Source organism: Homarus americanus, unplaced genomic scaffold, assembly GCF_018991925.1.
Source record: "Homarus americanus isolate GMGI-L3 unplaced genomic scaffold, GMGI_Hamer_2.0 scaffold25483, whole genome shotgun sequence".
Lineage (NCBI taxonomy): Eukaryota > Metazoa > Arthropoda > Malacostraca > Decapoda > Nephropidae > Homarus > Homarus americanus.
In genome coordinates this window covers 2,006,372-2,026,371 of record NW_024726235.1, presented here as the reverse complement: position 1 = coordinate 2,026,371, position 20,000 = coordinate 2,006,372, and the positions used below count along the sequence as shown (strand labels likewise).

At 43.7% G+C, this 20,000-nt stretch overlaps 1 protein-coding gene across 1 annotated transcript in view; it reads left to right on the top strand.

Moving 5' to 3' along the window:
* The window catches only part of LOC121865420 (neuropeptide Y receptor type 6-like), a 100,095-nt gene that overhangs the window by 56,552 nt on the left and 23,543 nt on the right, over positions 1-20,000 (top strand). The window contains exons 3-4 of the mRNA XM_042364802.1: positions 7,797-9,725; positions 10,202-10,447. Of these exons, the coding sequence (XP_042220736.1) occupies positions 8,568-9,725; positions 10,202-10,444 (1,401 nt within the window). The 5' untranslated portion in view covers positions 7,797-8,567 and the 3' untranslated portion in view covers positions 10,445-10,447. The remainder of the gene's footprint in view (positions 1-7,796; positions 9,726-10,201; positions 10,448-20,000) is intronic.

Sequence of the window (20,000 nt, the reverse complement as noted above, 5' to 3'; positions counted from 1 at the left end):
CGATAAAATGGTTTTGATGGTACAATAAAAGCAGGTACTGTAAATGTAGTAGGTATTACAAGAAATATGAATACTTAGACAATAGATATTTTTTAAGAGATGATTTAAAGGAAGGGAGCGTAGTCTTTGCTGGGATGGGTGGGTGTAAGTTGTTCCACACCTTCACACCATGATATTTTATGGACGTCTGGGACTGAGAGGAGCGCATGGGGGGTGGTCTTAGTAGCTCTGGGTGCCTTAAGTTGTATCTCTGATTATTCCGGAACTGGAAATAATTATTGTCAAGCAAGTGATTGATAGATTTGAAAACAAAGAGGGCACAGCAGTAGGTGTTAATATTTTCGAATTTTAACATTTTCAATATAGCAAATTTTTCGTTTGTGTGCTGTTTTTTTTTCAGGTAGGTCATTGTCTGTACAACTCTCTTTTGTGCAGTAACCAGAGATTGTGCTTTTGAAGAGCCAGAGGCTTCTGGTGGTGGTGGGGTTGGCGGTATTGAGGAGGGGTAAAATTGTGGGTGAGTAGCATGAGTACATACACAGCTGTGGTCAGAGTCACGTCAGTAGTCCAGGGGTGACGTGCTTCTCGTCATCTCCAGCAGGAATTGACGTGAAACTGCACAAGCCGAGGCAGGCTGGAGATGCCTTGCCCTGGTGTAGAGGAGAACACTGGGGCGATGGAAATTCATGATCGGAATATATTCATCACGGTCACTACTCCAATAGGCGTGAATTGTATTGCAGGTGGACAAGTCGCGGTGGAGGAATAAGTGACCCGTGTCCAGGAGGGTGTTCTGCTCCTCTGATGCTGTAGAAGTCTTGCGTGTGTGTGTGTGTGTGTGTGTGTGTGTGTGTGTGTGTGTGTGTGTGTGTGCTTCAAGTTACCTTTGAACTCCCTGAGATGCCTTTATGATTGCAGGACGACTCAGAACCCGTGATGGTTCCTGTCATCTTCATAACTGGGACACTGACAACGTTAAGACGGGCACTTCACCGCCTCCTCCACCCTACTGTAGTCCTCGCTTGGCTCAGGATGTCAACCAGTCATAGTATCAAACACCTTCTCTCAATAGTGGATTTATTGGACAACAGGACATTCTCGCTACCATAGTAAAAACAGAGCCAGATGTATTGGTAGGCTTGTGTAGTGACGGCCATCATCCTCAGTCACATTCACAATGTTTGGAGGATAAAATAAGAAATGCGAGCGACAGTCTGTGTTATGAGAGAGAGAGAGCTTCATGACCCGCGAGCGACAGTCTGTGCTATGAGAGAGAGAGAGCTTCATGACCCGCGAGCGACAGTCTGTGTTATGAGAGAGAGAGAGCTTCATGACCCGGTTACTGGTAAAAAACAGGTGCTCTCGGACAGCAATTTCCTGCATTTTAGACCAAACACAGAGAGATAACGGGCTGTCTGTTTTTTGTAGGCTCGATTTCATTTAATTTTACAGTTACGAGGTCAGTCTGCTCAGGGGGTCGTATAGATTCATATGAAGCCGCTGAAGGGGCTTGATTAGTAAAAAACAATCTTTCACGTCCATGGAAAGAGTCATCTCAGCCTTTCATAGCAATACGCAAAACAATAATGCGTCATACGTTGTGGAAATATTAATTATAGGTCTTCATACATAGGCAATACATTAGTGCGTAATGCCTTAGTGGATATGCTCATACCAGCTGTTCCTCATTACTTACGCAGGAGCATCACGTCAGGCCAGCTGCTGGAGGCGAGTCTGACGTCCTTCCCTGGTTGTGGTGGTGTTGTGTTGCCACCCTGTCACCCCAACTGCTCCTTCTGCTGCCACCCTACCACCCCTCCGCTCCTCCTGCTGCCACCCTGCCCCCCGCCGCCCTCTTCCTCTTCTGTTGCCACCCTGCCGCCCCACCGCACTTAATTAATCATCACGCCCCTTGGCTAGGAGAGGCGCTCAGTCCCCTCGAGCGACCCAAGCCATGGATCTATAGAATATGTTCGGTTTCTACAGTCGTGCTGGTCTTTTACGGCCACGTGTGGTTTCTAATCATGTGTGGGTTTTCGTTTTTACAGTCGTCTTCGATTTCTATTGATTTTTGGAATCTAAACTGCTTTAATAGATACGTGTAGTTTATATGACCGTCGTGTTTATTCCAGTCGCTTATAGTTTTATAGGCAAATATAAGTTAAAAATCATGGTATCGCTGGGAAAATTTGGTTTCTATAGTCACACGTAGTTCTCAAGTTTCGTTTGGTTTCCACAGTTTCATGTAAAATGTACAGTAAGAGTTCTGTGCTCACCGGGTGGTTTCTGAAGGTTCCTAGATTATCTGCTCGTATGTCGTTTCTACAGTCATATATGGTTTCTGTGATTACCTGTGGTTTCTATATCGTTCTTGGTTGTAGGGAAGGTCCTAGTGTACCCTGCTGGAGTCCAGATTAACTTCCTTGGGTCTGTCGTCAGGTTTAATGTTGTTTGGTTTTTCACGCACGTCATTTTGTGTGTCAGAGCGATGGATGAGAGGGCTGGGAGGAGAGGGATAGAAGGCAATGGATGAGAGGGCTGGGAGGAGAGGGATAGAAGGCAATGGATGAGAGGGCTGGGATGAGAAGAATAACAAGTACACGAAGAGAAACGAGAGGGAAGCTAGTTAGAATGCTATAGCTGTATCTGTTGACCAAGCCAATTCATAGTCCACATCAACCATCGCAAAGTTACTGAGTGAAGCTTTACCACAGGTCGTTATACTCGTGTTTCATGTGAGTCGTATACTAAGACACACACCACCCTGGCCCATCACCCAAACACTCACCATCATGAAACAACACATCTCCTCTCAGGTTTATACGAAGATGTGACGAACGAGCACATTCCAACACCTCCCAGAATGAGAACGAGGCACGCTTACTGTTACCGTCTTTGTTCTTATATGACGTGAGAGAATGACTGTCCTCTGGCCTTAGAGACACTTATTCTCACCTTTATCTTTAAAACCTCTTAGGGAGATTTGAGTTAAAGCTGTTTTTTGTGTGTTAGTTATTGTTGTGTCCATTTCGAGTGAGGATAACACAAGCAGCGTCTCTTGAATGTATTACTGTAGTTAACCTGGGAGATGCGTCAAGCAGATCAGTGTTTACATATACCAACATGTCTATCATTGTTTACATATACCAACATGTCTATCATTGTTTACATATACCAACACGTCTATCATTGTTTACATATACCAACATGTCTATCATTGTTTACATATACCAACATGTCTATCATTGTTTACATATACCAACATGTCTATCATTGTTTACATATACCAACATGTCTATCATTGTTTACATATACCAACATGTCTATCATTGTTTACATATACTAACATGTCTATCATTGTTTACATATACCAACATGTCTATCATTGTTTACATATACCAACACGTCTATAGTGATTCCAGACGACAGCATTATCCTTACTTGTGTTAACTGGGGGATGATCTCTTGGCTTATCCCATAGTTACTGCAGCATCACATACCAATGACCGCGTGTTGTTGGTACTAAATTACCTTCTTCTAAAGAGGATAATGATGATATGAGGTTAGGTGAGAGACGAGGTTTATTGTGATGCTATTGTTCTGTGTATGTGTGAGTGTGGTCTATAAATCCGTGTCATCCCAATTTTGAACTCCGGGAAATTGGATATATAAAAAAAAACATGTGGTTTAGTGTTGGTTGCTATAGAGATAGTATCCTCCCTCTCCTTCCCCCCCAAAAAAACACAAATAAATCCTAAGACTTTATCCAAAAAAAAATATATAGGGATTCCAAAACACCAAAGCCTACACGTTTCCTGATTAAAGTTTCCCTCCACCAATCTTTCCCGTCTAAAGATTATAAAAAGATCCGTCCCCGTGTTTCCCATTCCTTCCTCATCCCCGTCGATAATTCTCAGCCTTGGTTGGTTCATCGTCAGGTACCGCTAAGGTCGTTACTGTAAGCTGGCATTGTACACGCAGGGGCTGGAGACGGGACGCCGCTACCTTACCCACACACTCCTCCTTCCTCCAGTCAGTCATCCATTGAACTAAGTCGTATGCACTGCCAGCCGCTAGATTTTTGCTCTGATTAATAGAAAAAATGGCTCTTATGTGGATTATATTATATCCATTGAAGGACACACACACACACACACACACACACACACACACACACACACACACACACACACACACACACACACACACACACGTATATCCCGCATCTGTGTCTGACGTGTTTGATCCTCACCGATATTGATGAATTTAGTGAGTGTCGGTTATTGCAAATTTAGGGACGCGTGAAAGAGGGTCAAGTGGACGATGATGTAGTCCCCCCTGAATGGTTTTCTATAATGGTAGGCTAAAGGGAAGGAGATGCAGTGACGTACAATGTTGGAAGGTTACTATTAACTTAGCCAAATGTAATCTAATTTACTCTTAACTTCATTTAATCTAAGCTAACCTAACCTAACTTAAATCCTCTTACTCCTATTTTTTTCCTTTCTCTCGTATTTTCCTTTGCCCCCAAATTCCAAAATATATGAAACTTGATGAATGAAAACTACTATTTCCACAAAGTTTAGCATCAAGGTATGATAAAACGATTACAACTCTCGGATATATAACTCTCCTTCGTGAGGCTGTCATTAGAAACTTAATCCCGTGGCTCCAATTAGTGTAATTACCACCCAGGCTCAGAGTACAGTGAGCCGCCACCAGGAGCCCCACGGGTCGACCATCACCTTCCTACCTGTGGCGGCGGAGTCATTAGTTATGAGGTGAAAGAAGGCGGAACAATGCAACATCTCAACATTGTCACCTACCTGTACGTACCCTGATAATGACAAACCCTGTGTGTGTGTGTGTGTGTGTGTGTGTGTGTGTGTGTGTGTGTAATAATAATAAATAATAATAAATTAACGATTTATTGAAAGAGCATGGCAGCCAGAAGGCTGAAAATATACAGTTACATAATTGGGGAATGGGTCTCTTGATTTACAAATAATAAACAAGTAACATAAGTGATACAAATATGATATATATTAACTAGGTGGGGAGAAGCTCAAACTACAGGGCATTTCGACATAGTGACAGCGCGAAGTAAGATTGGCTGGGAGTGAATTCACTGGTTGATTACAAGTTATTGATAATTTTTACAATGATTGGGACTGGGCTGTTCTTATAGCGATCAGTTCGTGTTCGTATGGGCTGGATGCGGTTGTGGTATCGAACAGCAATTCTCGGACGAGGGATCTCGGGTGGAAGTAGGAGCCGGTGTCGAGGATAGTGCAGAAGCTTCTTACCAAATTTGCAGATGAGGTCGTGGTGATGGTCAGTGAGAGTCGAGAGGGTCAGTGTGTTGAGCGCTTCTTGTTATGTGGAGTAGGAAGGGGAGAGAATAATCTTGCATGTCCTCTTTTGCACTTTTTCTAGGTGTTTACGTTGTGCGGCATTTAGGGAGGAAGACCAGGTAGGGGAGACATAGGTGATCTTGGGCAGTATGAATGTTGAGTAAACACTGAGGAGCTCTGGTGCAGGAATTCCGAGGGATTTGAGTCGGCGGAGGAGGTGGAGACGGAAACTGGAGGATTTGACAACTTCACTGACGTGTGGTTTCCCTTTAGTGGAATCTACAACCTGGAGTGTGTTGGGACCTAAAGTAATGGAAGGGGGTGGGACAACGTCGGAGGAGAGGTTGATGTGCGTGTGTGTGTGTGTGTGTTTATCTTGACACTAAACCTAGCAGTTGCTTCCCTGTCCTACCCACCCAACACAACACTTTCCTCTCCTCTCTTCCATAGACTTATTTATAATCTTTTCTCTTTTCTTTAATTACCTGCCTACCTCGGGGCCTCCCTCAATCACCATCACTGCACCACCAACACCACCACTAGTTTCTCTATATCACGTTTGATGACAACTGACGTGATCTCTCTCTCTCTCTCTCTCTCTCTCTCTCTCTCTCTCTCTCTCTCTCTCTCTCTATCACACACACACACACACGTTTAACAATAATTAACGTGAATATACTAATTATATCATCACATTAACTTCGTCTGTTTATACACATTCACACCTCTCCTCTACTCCTAAAATCTCCACTTAAGCGATAATGACGTTATTTGGTAGAGAGAGAGAAGAGAGAGACTCCTGTGATAAGGCAGTAATCGACCCCTAGGTCAGCAGCAGGCATCTGGTCCAGCACCAAGCGTAGAACCTCTCTCTCTCTCTCTCTCTCTCTCTCTCTCTCTCTCTCTCTCTCTCTCTCTCTCTCTCTCTCTCTCTCTCTCTCTCTCTCTCTCTCTCTCTCTCTCTCTCTCGTGTTAGTAAAGAACATAAAATATGAGACGAAAAAAGATCCTGCCTACCCCTTGGCGACAACGGTATACGAGATTCAAAGTGGGTATTTTTTACGTCGTGTGTGTGTGTGTGTGTGTGTGTGTGTGTGTACTATACCTGTGTGGGGAGTGGCGTAGGAGGGGTCAAGAGGTCAAGGGATAGGAGGGTCAACAATCCTCCCTGAGCTGTCGTCCTATCTCAGTCATTTGCATATCAAAGGTAGTTCTTCAGACACCACCAGGAGTTGTTAGAAACGACCAGCCCACCACACACACACACACACACCGCCACACTCTAACACTACATCACACACCGCCACATGACAGTAGGTATAGCTGGATTCTGTTAGATTCCCTAAAAAAAAAAAGAAAAAAACATCAGATGACGTCAAGAGGTATTATATAGCCTTACATGGCTTCAGATATCTCGAGATGACGTCAAACATCACCAAGTGACGCAATATATCTCCAAATGACGTCCTTTATCCCCAGGTGACGCCATAAATCGCTAGATGTTGGTTCAAATATTTGTCTAATAATATTTATCACAAGTGGCCAACAATCGTTCAGTAACCACAGATGTTTAGTCAACATTCGTCCAGTTAATTTCACATGAATGTAAACAATATCACGGCAAGGTAGGGCCTGGGAGGTAAATTCTATCCATCCAGGTATCGTGGAAGTGACAGGGACTGAGTAATTTACAGCCAGTATGCAAATAAGGGGAAATAGGGCTGGTGTGTGTGTGTGTGTGTGTGTGTGTGTGTGTGTGTGTGTGTGTGTGTGTGTGTGTGTGTGTGTGTGTGTGTGTGTGTGTGTGTGTGTGTGTGTGTTCAGTACAAGAATGTTTGTAGAGAAGGATGAAGGAAGGGGAATGTATTCAACTTTTTTTAGGACAAGTGAGTAAAATCATCGTCCTTAGAGGTTTGAATCATCGTCCTCAAAGGGTAGAGCGAATATACTCTCTTTGCATACTTTCTTAGAATGAGTATATTAACGGTATACCTTCTCGTAGGTCTTAGAGAGAAGAATTATATATGATGAGAATATGTTCCTTATACCTGTGGATGAGTAAGGTAAGGTAAGGTAAGGTAAGGTAAGGTAAAAGGGTTAGTGTTACCTGTTGTAGGATTTACTCAGTGTAGATTCTTTGATGTAAGATAAATAGATCGATAGATATTCAGTAAAATCGTGTAATGCTTGTGTTTATCCGTATTAAAACAAGCTATTTTTAATCGCCTTCTTATTTTATTTTTACGCTTTGGCTCTTCTATTCTCTGTATCTTTTGTCTCTCTCTCTCTCTCTCTCTCTCTCTCTCTCTCTCTCTCTCTCTCTCTCTCTCTCTCTCTCTCTCTCTCTCTCTCTCTCTCTCTCTCTCTCTCTCTCTCTCTCTCATATATACACGTGTTCGTCTCCCTCACAGCGTCGTAGGTAATAATTACTTATCGTTTCAGGTTGCTGAGTGTCGTGGGCCGCGCGTCACCTGCAAGCGCTGACGGAGGAAAAGTCCCTCTACTCGAAGCCCCTGAGTCTCCCTCACCTTTTCCCCGACCACGCTAGTCACACACCTGAGGACAGAAGCGGAACGGGGAGAGGACAATCAAAGATGAGACATAAACTCACACGCTAGTTATGGATGGCTGCGGAGGATGCAGGTTGAGAAAGACTAAACCATTTCACAAGGTCATTCAGGTGGCCGAGCCTTGTGGGGGTTTAGTCCTGTGTAAAGGGACCCTAGACAAGTTAACTCAGGTGCACGAGCCTTCAGGGCAGCCGAGGCAAAGAAACAAGTGTGTACTGGTTCTCGTAGCTGAAGAACTCTGGACAAAGTAGCCATGGTGTTGTTGATCCCTGAGGAGGTCAAGTCCAGTGTATGAACTCGGTGCTTGATAACGATGGTGCTCTGGTCACGTACTGCCGCTAGCAGGGTAGACTTGCCCACGTCCCTCTGATGCCCTTCACCTTAGGACAGGAACTTCGTTTCATGTGTTGTTGTGTGATGTTAGAGAGGTTCCTGTCCTCAGGGCATAGTTTCTTGGGGCTCACTTGTAGATAGGGCGGCCAACTTCTTGACATTTCTTCCATATTTCCAAAGCCGCATGTATGTCTTCTTGTTTCATTAGTTGTCATTGATGAACCTGGTGGAAATGGTTAACATGTGTGACATCAGACTTTCCTAATCATCGGCATTATAGCTATCCCGGGTCGACACTTTAAAAATAACCATGGAAAATATCTCCCTCTTCTCAGAGCCTGAACTGTGCTCGGGCGTCATGTGTCCTCTCCAGCCTGACGAGTACAAGGCTCTTGAGGGTCACGTCATGTCCGGTACAACCATCGGGGAGGAGGACAACCCCTTCACCAACCAGCTGGAGTCATTCTTTAAGAGCTCTGTTCTACCTACTGGAGCCAACCAGAGTCTTCCTTGGGAGGAGATCATGAAGATCCTTAAGGAAACCAACCAGAAGAGCTACCTGGGCACAGCTGCTAAGGTTTCCCTCATCACAATCTATTCCTTACTGATTACTGTCGGGATTCTGGGAAACCTCATCGTCGCCTTCGTCATAGGCCATCGCCCTGAGCTGAGGACAGCTCGTAATGTGTACATTATCAACTTGGCGGTGTCTGACGTCAGTATGTGCCTAGTGTGTATGCCATTCACATTAGTCGGACTTCTGCACAAGAACTGGAGCTTAGGGAACTTTATCTGTAAGTTAGTGCCGGTGGTGCAGTGTACCAACATACTAGTGTCGACGGCGACCATTGTGGCCATTGCCGCCGATCGCTATTTAACTATCGTCTGCGTCCAGAGAAACAGAGACGCCCGGGCGTACATACCTTGGTCAGTGGCGGCTATATGGCTCGTGTCCCTAGTGTTTCCCCTCCCGCTTTTCGCGTACTACTTCGTAGAGAAGGTGCAGATCAAGGACTACTTGCTGTACGAGAAGTGTGTTGAGTCGTGGTCGTCGCCGGTGGTGAAGTACACATGGAACATCACGCTCATCGTCATGCAGTACATCATCCCCATCCTGGTGCTGAGCTTCGTACACGGGAGGATCCAGAACTACCTGAGCAGTCACAAGATGTCTCAACGCGACGCCCGCAGAGCCCAGCGGGAGATCGAGCGCAACAGGCGGACCACTATCCTCCTCACCTCCATCGCCGTAACGTTCGCCATCTGCTGGCTGCCTTGGCACGTCGTCAACCTCCTCGCAGACTTCAACTACGCGGGCTTCCAGGAGCCGGAGTACTTCTACGTGGTGTTCGGGTCGTGCCACGCTGTCGCCATGAGCTCGGCGTGCATTAACCCTATCCTCTACGGCTGGCTCAACACCAACCTGCGCAAGGAGATGACGCAGGCCATACCTATATTACTCAGGAAGGTCGGTACTTTCTGTCTATCTGTTTGTCTATCTGTCTTTCTGTCTCTGGGTAGCCACCTCTGGAACACTTCCTCCCAGTACACCTCCTTTCTGCTACACCTTGGTTCCTGCTACACCATTCTGTCACCAAACTCTCCCCACCACAACACTCTTCCCCACTACTCCCCCCATAACACTCTTCTCCAACACTTCCTCCTCGCCACACTTCCTTCCAACACACACACTCCCCCACCACTCATCGAGTTTCACTGATGTGTATTTCTTTATGTAATTGTAATGATGGAAATTTGTGTGTGTATGGCAAGAGTTTTCATGTACAAGTATATTATATAGTCTCTCTCTCTCTATCAGTAATCACCACTGGATTAGAGTATTACTAACCTTGTTATGCGCTTAAAGACCTTCGTTGTTGAAGTGCAGTAATAACATTATAACAACAACAACCACTGACATACCTCCACCACCTCCTTCCACAGACGTCGTGTCCATTGCGACGGTCAGGCAACACAGGGGGCGGCGGGGTGACAGGAACAAATCCCACGGTGGAGAGTGTGTCCCTGCTGGTCCATAGGCCCCTCAGGGACGACTCCTGCCCCGGGAAGGATGTTCCTGAAGAAGGAGGGTCCAAAAAGAACCACCATCAGACGAAGACGCCCTTCCTTAAGACGGAGTCGGCGAAGATTGGGGAAGTTACCGATCAAAACCACGACGAGACCTAGCAGGTGGGTGGTGAGGTGGGGGGGAGGCAGGTTCTGAAGCGTCTAGTAGGTGGGAGGTAAGGTACGGGTTGCAGGTTCTGAAGCGTCTGGCAGGTAGGTGGTGAGGAGGGGGCAGGAGAGCAGGTTCTGAAGCGCCTAGCAGGTAAACTAGGACAAGCAAGGAGGTCCTGTATACCTAACACTTAAGAAGACAGTGCAAGGACGTGTAGACAGGAAGGCTCTGGGACAACCAGCTATAGTGGAGAAACAGCAAGAGTTTTGGGTTGCGCTGACAGACGGGTGAGAGGAAAGTTCTCTGTGTTCTCGTGGAAAGAGAGTATCTGCAGTTCTCACCTGACAGAGGAGAATGTGTCCTTTGTTAATTCTCTCAACACAAGAGAGACTTACCATCGTTCACTGTCATACACGACACACTGTAAACTGGTCCGCTGCTCCCTGTCTTAGAGTCTTCAGCTTCGTCGAGTTTATTGTGTGCTAGGAAATATCCACAGCAGTTGTGTCGACTGACCTGTATTTGCCTCGTTTTAACGTTGTCAGAAGTGCTGTTTGATATCTGTTTTTGTTTGTTTGTTTTTTGTAAATTGGATGTAGTGTCATACATGCAGAATAACATTTGTGTATAAATTGTTCAGGCACATTTATCTATGAATACAAATTGGTGTTCTCCACGTGCCAGCGACATTGTACAATACAGTGACTGACGACAAAGGCGGAGTTATTGCCGGGGTATCTGACTAAATTTGGTCTCGGATATATTTTTTGGTCAAGATGTAGTGGGAGGGAGGCGCCGGGCCACCCAGCCAGCCTCTACAGTCTCACAGATCCCTATGTTGAATTTTCGCTATAATATAAGATATAATATGACTCCATACTGGCTAATTTAAGCTGAAACACACGAATATCATCCAGTGTGACATCATAATTATCCATAACTAGATACGTTCACCGGGCATCAGTTTAAGGGAACATAATTGATATAAAGAATCTTTGTGTATCTGGGCCCAAGACGCTATAGATGACAGCCCTTGAGCAGCCAGAAGCAGCTCAGTCGTATAGTAAATTTATTTCGTCTTTTTGGGTAACATAAAGAACAACTTGACACAATGATATTTCCTTTTATAACATTAAATCACACACACACACACACACACACACACACACACACACACACACACACACACACACACACACACACACACACACACACATACACGTAACGAACCGCACAGGGAAGCGTTTGAGGCTGAGTGTGTTTGCCATAAAAGAGGTGATGAGAGAGTAAGAGATAGATGGTGATAACGACTGGTAAATCCTGCGAGCTGCTTAGGTCTATGTTGACGTGAGGTCTTTACTGCTCACGTCAGTAGGAGGAGGAGGAAAAAGTGGAGAAAGTAGGGAGGAGAAAGTGGAGGAAGTAGGGAGGGGGAAGAAGAGGACGTAGGGAGGAGGAAGAAAGAGAAGGGAAGAGGAGGAAGTAGGGAATCCGGTTGTTGACATAATTCAAAACATGCTTAATGAAAAACATCCTCCTGAGAACCTCTGTGCCCTGATCCTGTGCACTAGCTGTGCTTATTAACAAGAATCATAACAGCATCGTCAAGGTAAATAGCGAATAACCTCATTAAGATTCGTTGTTCTAAGGTTAAGGATTATCATTCGTTCTGATGTTAGATTTTTCTCGTAAGATCTCACTTAACTAGCTGCCTGAACCACAAGATTACTGTTCAAATTACTCTTCGTTTATTCTCTATCACGACTAAGACACGTTAACACGGTCACCCTCAAGAAGGAAATTTATCTCCCATTTATTTCGTGTTTGTAACTAAATATAATCGGGTTAAAAAAATCGATTACTGTATAAAGTCAAAAGAGAACATAGTAACATATTAAACGGCGATTTCAGGTCCATGTTTAGAATATGGCGGTAAAGTTGACGCCCCGACACGAACAATTCTGAAAATGTCTCGTTCATCAGGCGGTGCCGCGAGGACAGGCCGGTGTGTTTGGGGCTTAGGAAATCGTCAACCTGTTAATTTGTACACTAATACTCTCTATTTAATTACCTATTTAACCTCCAAACTTTGAAATTGTGTTTCGTAACCTAGTCACCAGTTGAATAAATTATGCAAATAAGGTTAGATAAAGACTGCCTCTTTTTATTAAACTTGTACAGTACTACAGAATACTAAATTATATTACCTATATAAATTAAATAAAAAAGTTGTGAAATTTGACGAATTGAATTGAAATAAAACCTGCAGTATATGTTAATTGCCGTCATATAATTTACACACACAGTTTATGGTTTCTAGAGGTTATAGGCTATGGTTTCTAGGGGCTACAGGCTATGGTTTCTAAGGGTTGCAGGTTATGGTTTCTAGAGGTTATAGGCTATGGTTTCTAAGGGTTACAGGTTATGGTTTCTAGAGGTTATAGGCTATGGTTTCTAGGGGCTACAGGCTATGGTTTCTAAGGGTTGCAGGTTATGGTTTCTAGAGGTTATAGGCTATGGTTTCTAGGGGCTACAGGCTATGGTTTCTAAGGGTTGCAGGTTATGGTTTCTAGAGGTTATAGCGCTATGGTTTCTAAGGGTTACAGGTTATGGTTTCTAGAGGTTATAGGCTATGGTTTCTAGGGGCTACAGGCTATGGTTTCTAAGGGTTGCAGGTTATAGTTTCTAAGGGTTACAGGTTATGGTTTCTAGAGGTTACAGGCTATGGTTTCAAGGGGCTACCAGTTATGGTTTCTAAGGGTTGCAGGTTATAGTTTCTAAGGGTTACAGGTTATGGTTTCTAGAGGTTACAGGCTATGGTTTCAAGGGGCTACCAGTTATGGTTTCTAAGGGTTGCAGGTTATGGTTTCTAAGGGTTACAGGTTATGGTTTCTAGAGGTTATAGGCTATGGTTTCTAGGGGCTACAGGCTATGGTTTCTAAGGGTTGCAGGTTATGGTTTCTAAGGGTTACAGGTTATGGTTTCTAGAGGTTATAGGCTATGGTTTCTAGGGGCTACAGGCTATGTTTTCTAAGGGTTACTGGCTATGGTTTCTAAGGGTTACTGGCTATGGCTTCTAAGGGTTACTGGCCTTGGTTTCTACGGGGGATGGGAGGAAGGGTTTTGACCGACAACATCAAAGAACATCACAGCTATAGTAATTCCCAGGTTCTGACTCTTATAAACTAATCTAATTATGTATGTTTCTAAGTCATTTCGTCGAGCACATTAATGAAGGTAAAGACGAGGATGACAGACATGTGAAGGAAGAAGTGATTTAACGAGAGATGAGTGAAGAGGACAAGAGGAGTGCTGGAGTATTAGGTGTTCCCATGAGTCAGCTGTTAACTACACGCAGTAAAAAAGTTTAAGAGAATGTAACCCAGCGACGCCTTGAAAAGTTGTCAGCGTTCTATCCACTCCGCTATGCAGGGTAATTATTTTTTTGTATTACTACTAATAATAATACTAACACTACTACTATTACTACTACTACTAATAATAATAATAATATAAATAACAATAATAATAATAATAATAGTAATAATAATAATAATAATAATAATAATAATAATAATAATAATAATAATAATAATAATAATAATAATAATAATAATAATAATAATAACAATAATAATAATAATAATAATAATGATGATGATGATAATAAAAACAATATTAGTGGCAATACTGACATATAATTGTCCGTGAGCCAGGATTGATTTTGATTTTTTACCCTTACAGCAACTGCTTTATTAATGCTTATCTGTCCTGTGAGCGTGGCGCAAGAGATTCCCAAATGCAAAGATTTACAAGGTCATAATAAAATTAACCCCAGTTGTCAGGATAACTGTGTTTGAAGTTACACAATATTTCGTTACATTATTTGTTTGAATTCTATACATAAAGGTAACTTATTCACAAATGCGTAAAATTTCCAGGCGTGTGAGGCAGTATGTCTGGCCTCACTTTTATTCATCCCCATTACGTGGGAGGTATTCCAAGCACACATTGCGTATTTAGTTCTATACATGAGAACTGGTACTGCAATTCTGATGCAAAAGTGGATACAATCTTAATATGTCGGCTATCTTGCCATTAGAGATAAAGTGTTGTGCCATTTCACACTGATATGGACCTGTCCTAAAGGGTTCTATCTTCACACATTCTGAGGATGGTGTTCAGTGTGGCAGCCTTGTATGTGTAGCCACACACTTTATTTAATTTTTGTTTACATCTGCTTGAGGTCTGTATACTGCTGCGAAGTGCATATATCCTAACCTTAATCTAGCAGTTTGCAACATCTTGTAATCTAGTGGTCTTGATACTTACTCCCATATACATGTTTCCTTGATGCATCTCCCACATCATATTAAACTATGGATCGACTAGTGCCTATATTTGCACTTGTCTGCACTTGCGTCAAACTCATCAATAAGTTCTTTTTCTATTACAGTTTAAGTTCTTTTTGACAGACCAAATTGTATTCAACGGTGTCTTTGTTAGACGCAGGTTTGGCGAGAACGTCAACTCTGTCATGTTTTATGAGCCTATGGCGAGGAGGATCCACAACAGTTTGACCCTGTTTTTAGTCAACAGGGCATATATTTGTGTCTGGCTTCAGAGACAGATCGTGACAACCCTACATTCAAGGAGCAAGTAGTGAGATAGAGAGTCAGTGATGATAGAGACTGTCGGCGTAACAGTGGTTTCAATGATTTAATGGCTGTAGTACTTGTAATAATTCAGTTTGTAGTGGATGCCCGGTTGAATTAACTCCTTTCTCCAATTGCCTCATTACCGTCAGAGTTGAGTCTGGCACAATAGCACTTCCGTACCTCCACAGGCGGTATTTGAGATCCGTAATTGTAGATGGTCTGTACGATATTATCATCAGTCTGTAGAAATTAATATGTGTTCAAGGGAGCTCTCAATTTGGCAGTGTGTTGGAGATAAATGCTTTGCTTAACAATTAATTTTTAGGCGGATATACGTCTGATATTGTGATATCGAGGGAACTTTATCCATGGGGTGGCAGGAAGCTGTTGTGTCTCAACTTTGGCACGAATTGGTCTAGTCCAAGCCTCTCTATATATGTGTGTTTCTTAGTTTGGATCCATTTTAGACGCCATTGTCCCATGGTTTCATACATTCTAGCAATTTTGGAAACAGTATTTATCAAGGATCACCACGCAAACCTCCAGGGCTACTCAGCATGGGGTTTGACTTCAATTATTCTATCTTTAACACTGGGTGTACTGGTTTCACCTCATATTAAGTACTTTAGTGCTCATGGGACATCAGGATGATTCTGAGGCTTTATTTGCATTTCGACATCAACGCCTTTCCGTCTTGAATGATGAACAGTTAGTATTGTCCATCGAGAGATCTTATACCTTCGAATACATTGTTTTTTAACAGTTACAATATTGGCACCTGGTGCGCAGACTATGCCCCACTTCCACACTTCCTGAAGGTCTCCGATCTGTCAGTACATTGGCGGGTTTAACTGTTGTATGGCAGGTAGGGTACAGGGACAGGCTTTGGATATTTGAAGAAACATAGTCAATAGTGTTGTTACCTATCTTGAACTTGGCGGGCCGCGTTTGGTTCAGCTTGTTGTTGAACACCTTGCGTTTTCCTAATTGGAGATAATGCTGAACCGAGGTGTTTACAGGCTGCGTATCATGAGTTCAGAGTGGTTTGCGATGAGTTTTAGTATCATGTAAAGAATATCATCAGCATAGCCTGATTAGAGTATTACAGGTTGTATTCTTCAATTTAATATTAGAGCCTTGATTGAGTGCAGGGGCTGTCCTCTCCCATGAAATTGCCAGTTGCATATCTTTAGCACTTTACTTTTGCTTCAGAAACAGTGTATGTACCCTGTGATTTAGGTAACCCCTTATCCAGTGCCAACAGCCTACCTCCTGTATATCCATTTTGGCTAGTTTAAATTACAAGTATCAGTTTGCTATTGGCAACTCCTCCATTCCATTTGGAATAAAAGTGTGGATGTATCATGCCTTTTACTTCACCGCCACAGTTAGGAATGTGGTGATGCAATTGTAACACACTTTTATAAATTTATGTTGAGACATATGATTCTCCCAATTCTATACTTCAGAGTCTGCCAGAACCATCCTCTCAAAAGGTTTTACGAGCGGCTGGTTAGTGATATGGGACGAAAGGCATCAGAGCTATCTGGTTTCGGTATTGGTACAACAGCCTGCTGGTCATGATAACTGGTAGTTGGCCTCGGCATGACTCATATTATTACAACAATCTCAACAATGGATTGCCTGGCACGCGCCTTAGTAGTCTAATGATGTTGTAGGTGACTCAAAATCCCTCTCCGATGAGCCTACCTGGCAAAGAACGACGTCAAGCTCACTCAGTATATGCGGAACATCACACTCATCTAAGCACTGTTGCCCAACATAAAGCTAATGAATTATCTCTCCTGAACTTCGCATCAAGGAGTCCCCGAGGAGTCCCAACTGGTAACATGTCATAGCTCGACGCAGGCCCACTTTGTTATTAAGCTCATTCGACTTTTGCAGAGGGGTTTGGATGGGGAGACGCGTGTCTTCTGTTTTTGCACTCTGATTATGTTTATGTCTTTCCAGGCTTTGCTGGGGATGTGTGTTGGTTCAGGCTGTTGACATATGTCTCCCATGCATTTTGTCTGAGTTCGTTTTACGTTCCCTGACAGCAACAAGGAAGCTTGATCTGGTGTAACAGTGTTACCATTGTCTGTGACCTGCCACCCTCTGACTAGCCCTGGGTTTTTGACCAGTCCTTCTCATGCTCTTTGTTCCATTATATGACCACGTTTTCTCCTTTTTTTGGTGGGCATTGTTGGTGGAAATATACGTAAGTCTATCTATCAGATCGTCATTTACGACTTTAGTAATTGTATCCAGACATGGTCCTTATTACTGATCCTGGATATGAATCTATAGAACTGGCTTTCATATTCTTCTTGACTGTGATTCTCGTCTGTTGAGTTTACCACCAGTGAAATTGTCATTGGCTACGTATATAATGGATTGGGCTGTGGTCAGACATAAGATCAATGACAACATCAGAGCTGTGAGTTGTAACCTTGATAGATTAAAAGCCAATACATTTTGTCTAGACCCCCGCCATGAATGTGTGTTGGTTCATTATTACCCTATAAATTGAACATCTTCATATGCACCAAAGTGGGAATAAGTCTCCTACATTGGTGTTAGTGGTGGAGTCACCTATTCTTGTGTCTAGTATTCAGGTCACCCATTAGGACAGTGGGCTCCAGTGTAAAAAAGTCTGGAGATCTGTGTGAAGCTGATCTGAGACATAGGCGTTTAGCACGTGCAGTGGTGTGGGTGCTTTAAGGTGGATAGTGATCTTACATGGTGCTGAGTTAGTCAAAGTCTTTTGGATAAGAGGAGGTACATGCAGGGAGTGACTTCTTAACGCCATCAAACATGTGTGTGAAATTAGAACTAGGATCATAATACACATAATTGGGCAGACTGGGTGAGACTTACCATTAGGTGTGAGACACTCCTACAGACACACAATATCAGTAATACTCAGTCACAACTTTGTAGTGTAGTCAAGGGATCATTTTTCTAAGGATGAGATGTTTAAACTCATATCTTTGTCTGAGTAACACTGGCCATTATGAAATATTATTTGGAATTTTGTCTGGTATTAACACTGGCCATTATATGAAATGTATTTGGAAAAGAAGCAAAACTCTTGCAGTACCAATTACTACCTTGCCCTGTCCTTCGGCAGGCAGTAGGCCAGTCAACCTTTTGGAAACATTCTGGGCAGTGCAGCTCAACATTGTTGTGAGGGGCCTTGGCATGGTTTACTCGACATCACCACCATTTTCTGTTTGTGCTTGATTTCATCTTCACTGACCATGTCCACAGGGCATCAGTAGAACTGTTACCAAGTACCACTATTTTCCTCTGCGTGGACACTAGTTCCTGAGTGGGTCTTGAGTTTCCACATCTGGTACTGACATCTGAATGTCTTCAGTTTGACTGTAATTTTTCAGTTGCTGCACTGTATTGGTGGTGTTTTCCTTTAATTAGTATGCAGGCTCCTGACTTTCAGTTAGAGTTGTAAATGAGCTTTGAGTTCTTTAATTTCATTTTTTCCGTCACTGATCTCTTGCGTGTGCGAGGAGTGTGTTGTATTCTGTTGTGTCAGTACATCTGTGTTATGCTGATCTTTCGATGACTGCTGGTGATGATCCTGGAGAAAACTTTGGTGGGAGGGCAGGCGGGGTTGGCCGTAAAGGGAGTACCCTAGCAGCAGTGGTGTTCATGGGCCTGCTTCAGGTGGCAGGTCCTGGGCACTGAAAAATTTGAGGCTCCCAAAACAGTTAGGGTGCACAGGGGCTCAACTGTTTTGGATAGCCACACTTCTGTTGGATAAACACCCCCATAGAACAGCTGTATCTCTGCAAGCCTGTGTTGCATGTTGCCTTGAGCAGAGACCATGGCAGTGGGGGGCATAACCGGGCCACATGGCCCCAGTGCTGGCGCAGTTGTAACACCTCCGGTTAGGGGCTGATAAGTGTTACCTTCAGGTCCGATGGGCACCACGGACTCGAATGGTCTAACTGGGTGGGTCTTCGAGCCAACCCAGTCTGCAATGACTGCATTCTTGCCCCTGAGTCGCTTCGTCATTCTGGTGTAGGGGATGGGCTTCTGGTAGTGTGGGGGTCTGGTACTGGTCAGACCTATGATTATTAGTTTCTTGCTCATTGGATTTGGGTTGGATTGTTCCATGGTTGTCTATATACTATTGATCCTGTATATGACTGCTGGGTCGTTCCTAATCAGAACATGATCTTGTGTACCGACTCTGAACTGAAACTCAGCCTCTGGAGTGTTTTGTCTTCCCGCATCGTTCAGCCAGAGATACTTGTCTTCAGGTGATGTACCTTCGAAGTATAATCTCTTACTCTCATGGGGGTTGTGGTTGTAGTTGATTGTCTCTGGTCTTTCTGCCTTTTCGGCCTTCCGCTTGTTCCTGGACTGAACTGGTTGAAATATCCTTCTCCGTTAATTCAGTCATCAGGAGTTAAGCTGAAACACAGCTGGGTCTCCAGTCAACTCAGACATGGTGGAGTTACAGGGGCTCCGACTTATAGCCACAGTGGGGGCCGGGGACTGCTTGGCACTCCTGAGGAGTGTGGTGGTTGGGAGGCGTAACCCTCACTTAGGACAAGAGAGTTAGCATCTACTGTAGCGTATTAGCGGTGTGAGGAGACCATGAGCAGGCCTCCGGGAGGGTATAGTGTCAGGGACAGATCAACAGAATGTCTCAGTTTATAAACCTTTTATTACATGTTCTTAACATGTCTGCTTTCTGGATTTAGATACAGTATCAAGTCATTTTAGTTTCAAAAGAACTAACCAGCTTGGCACACTGAGGACAGGGGGTTTGTTAAACAGGCCCTCTCAGCCAGGCAATGACCACAAAGTATAGGCCTTGCCTCCCGGGCACCTACACCTGCGACACAGTGCTCAGCTGACAAACAATGCCAGACCATTT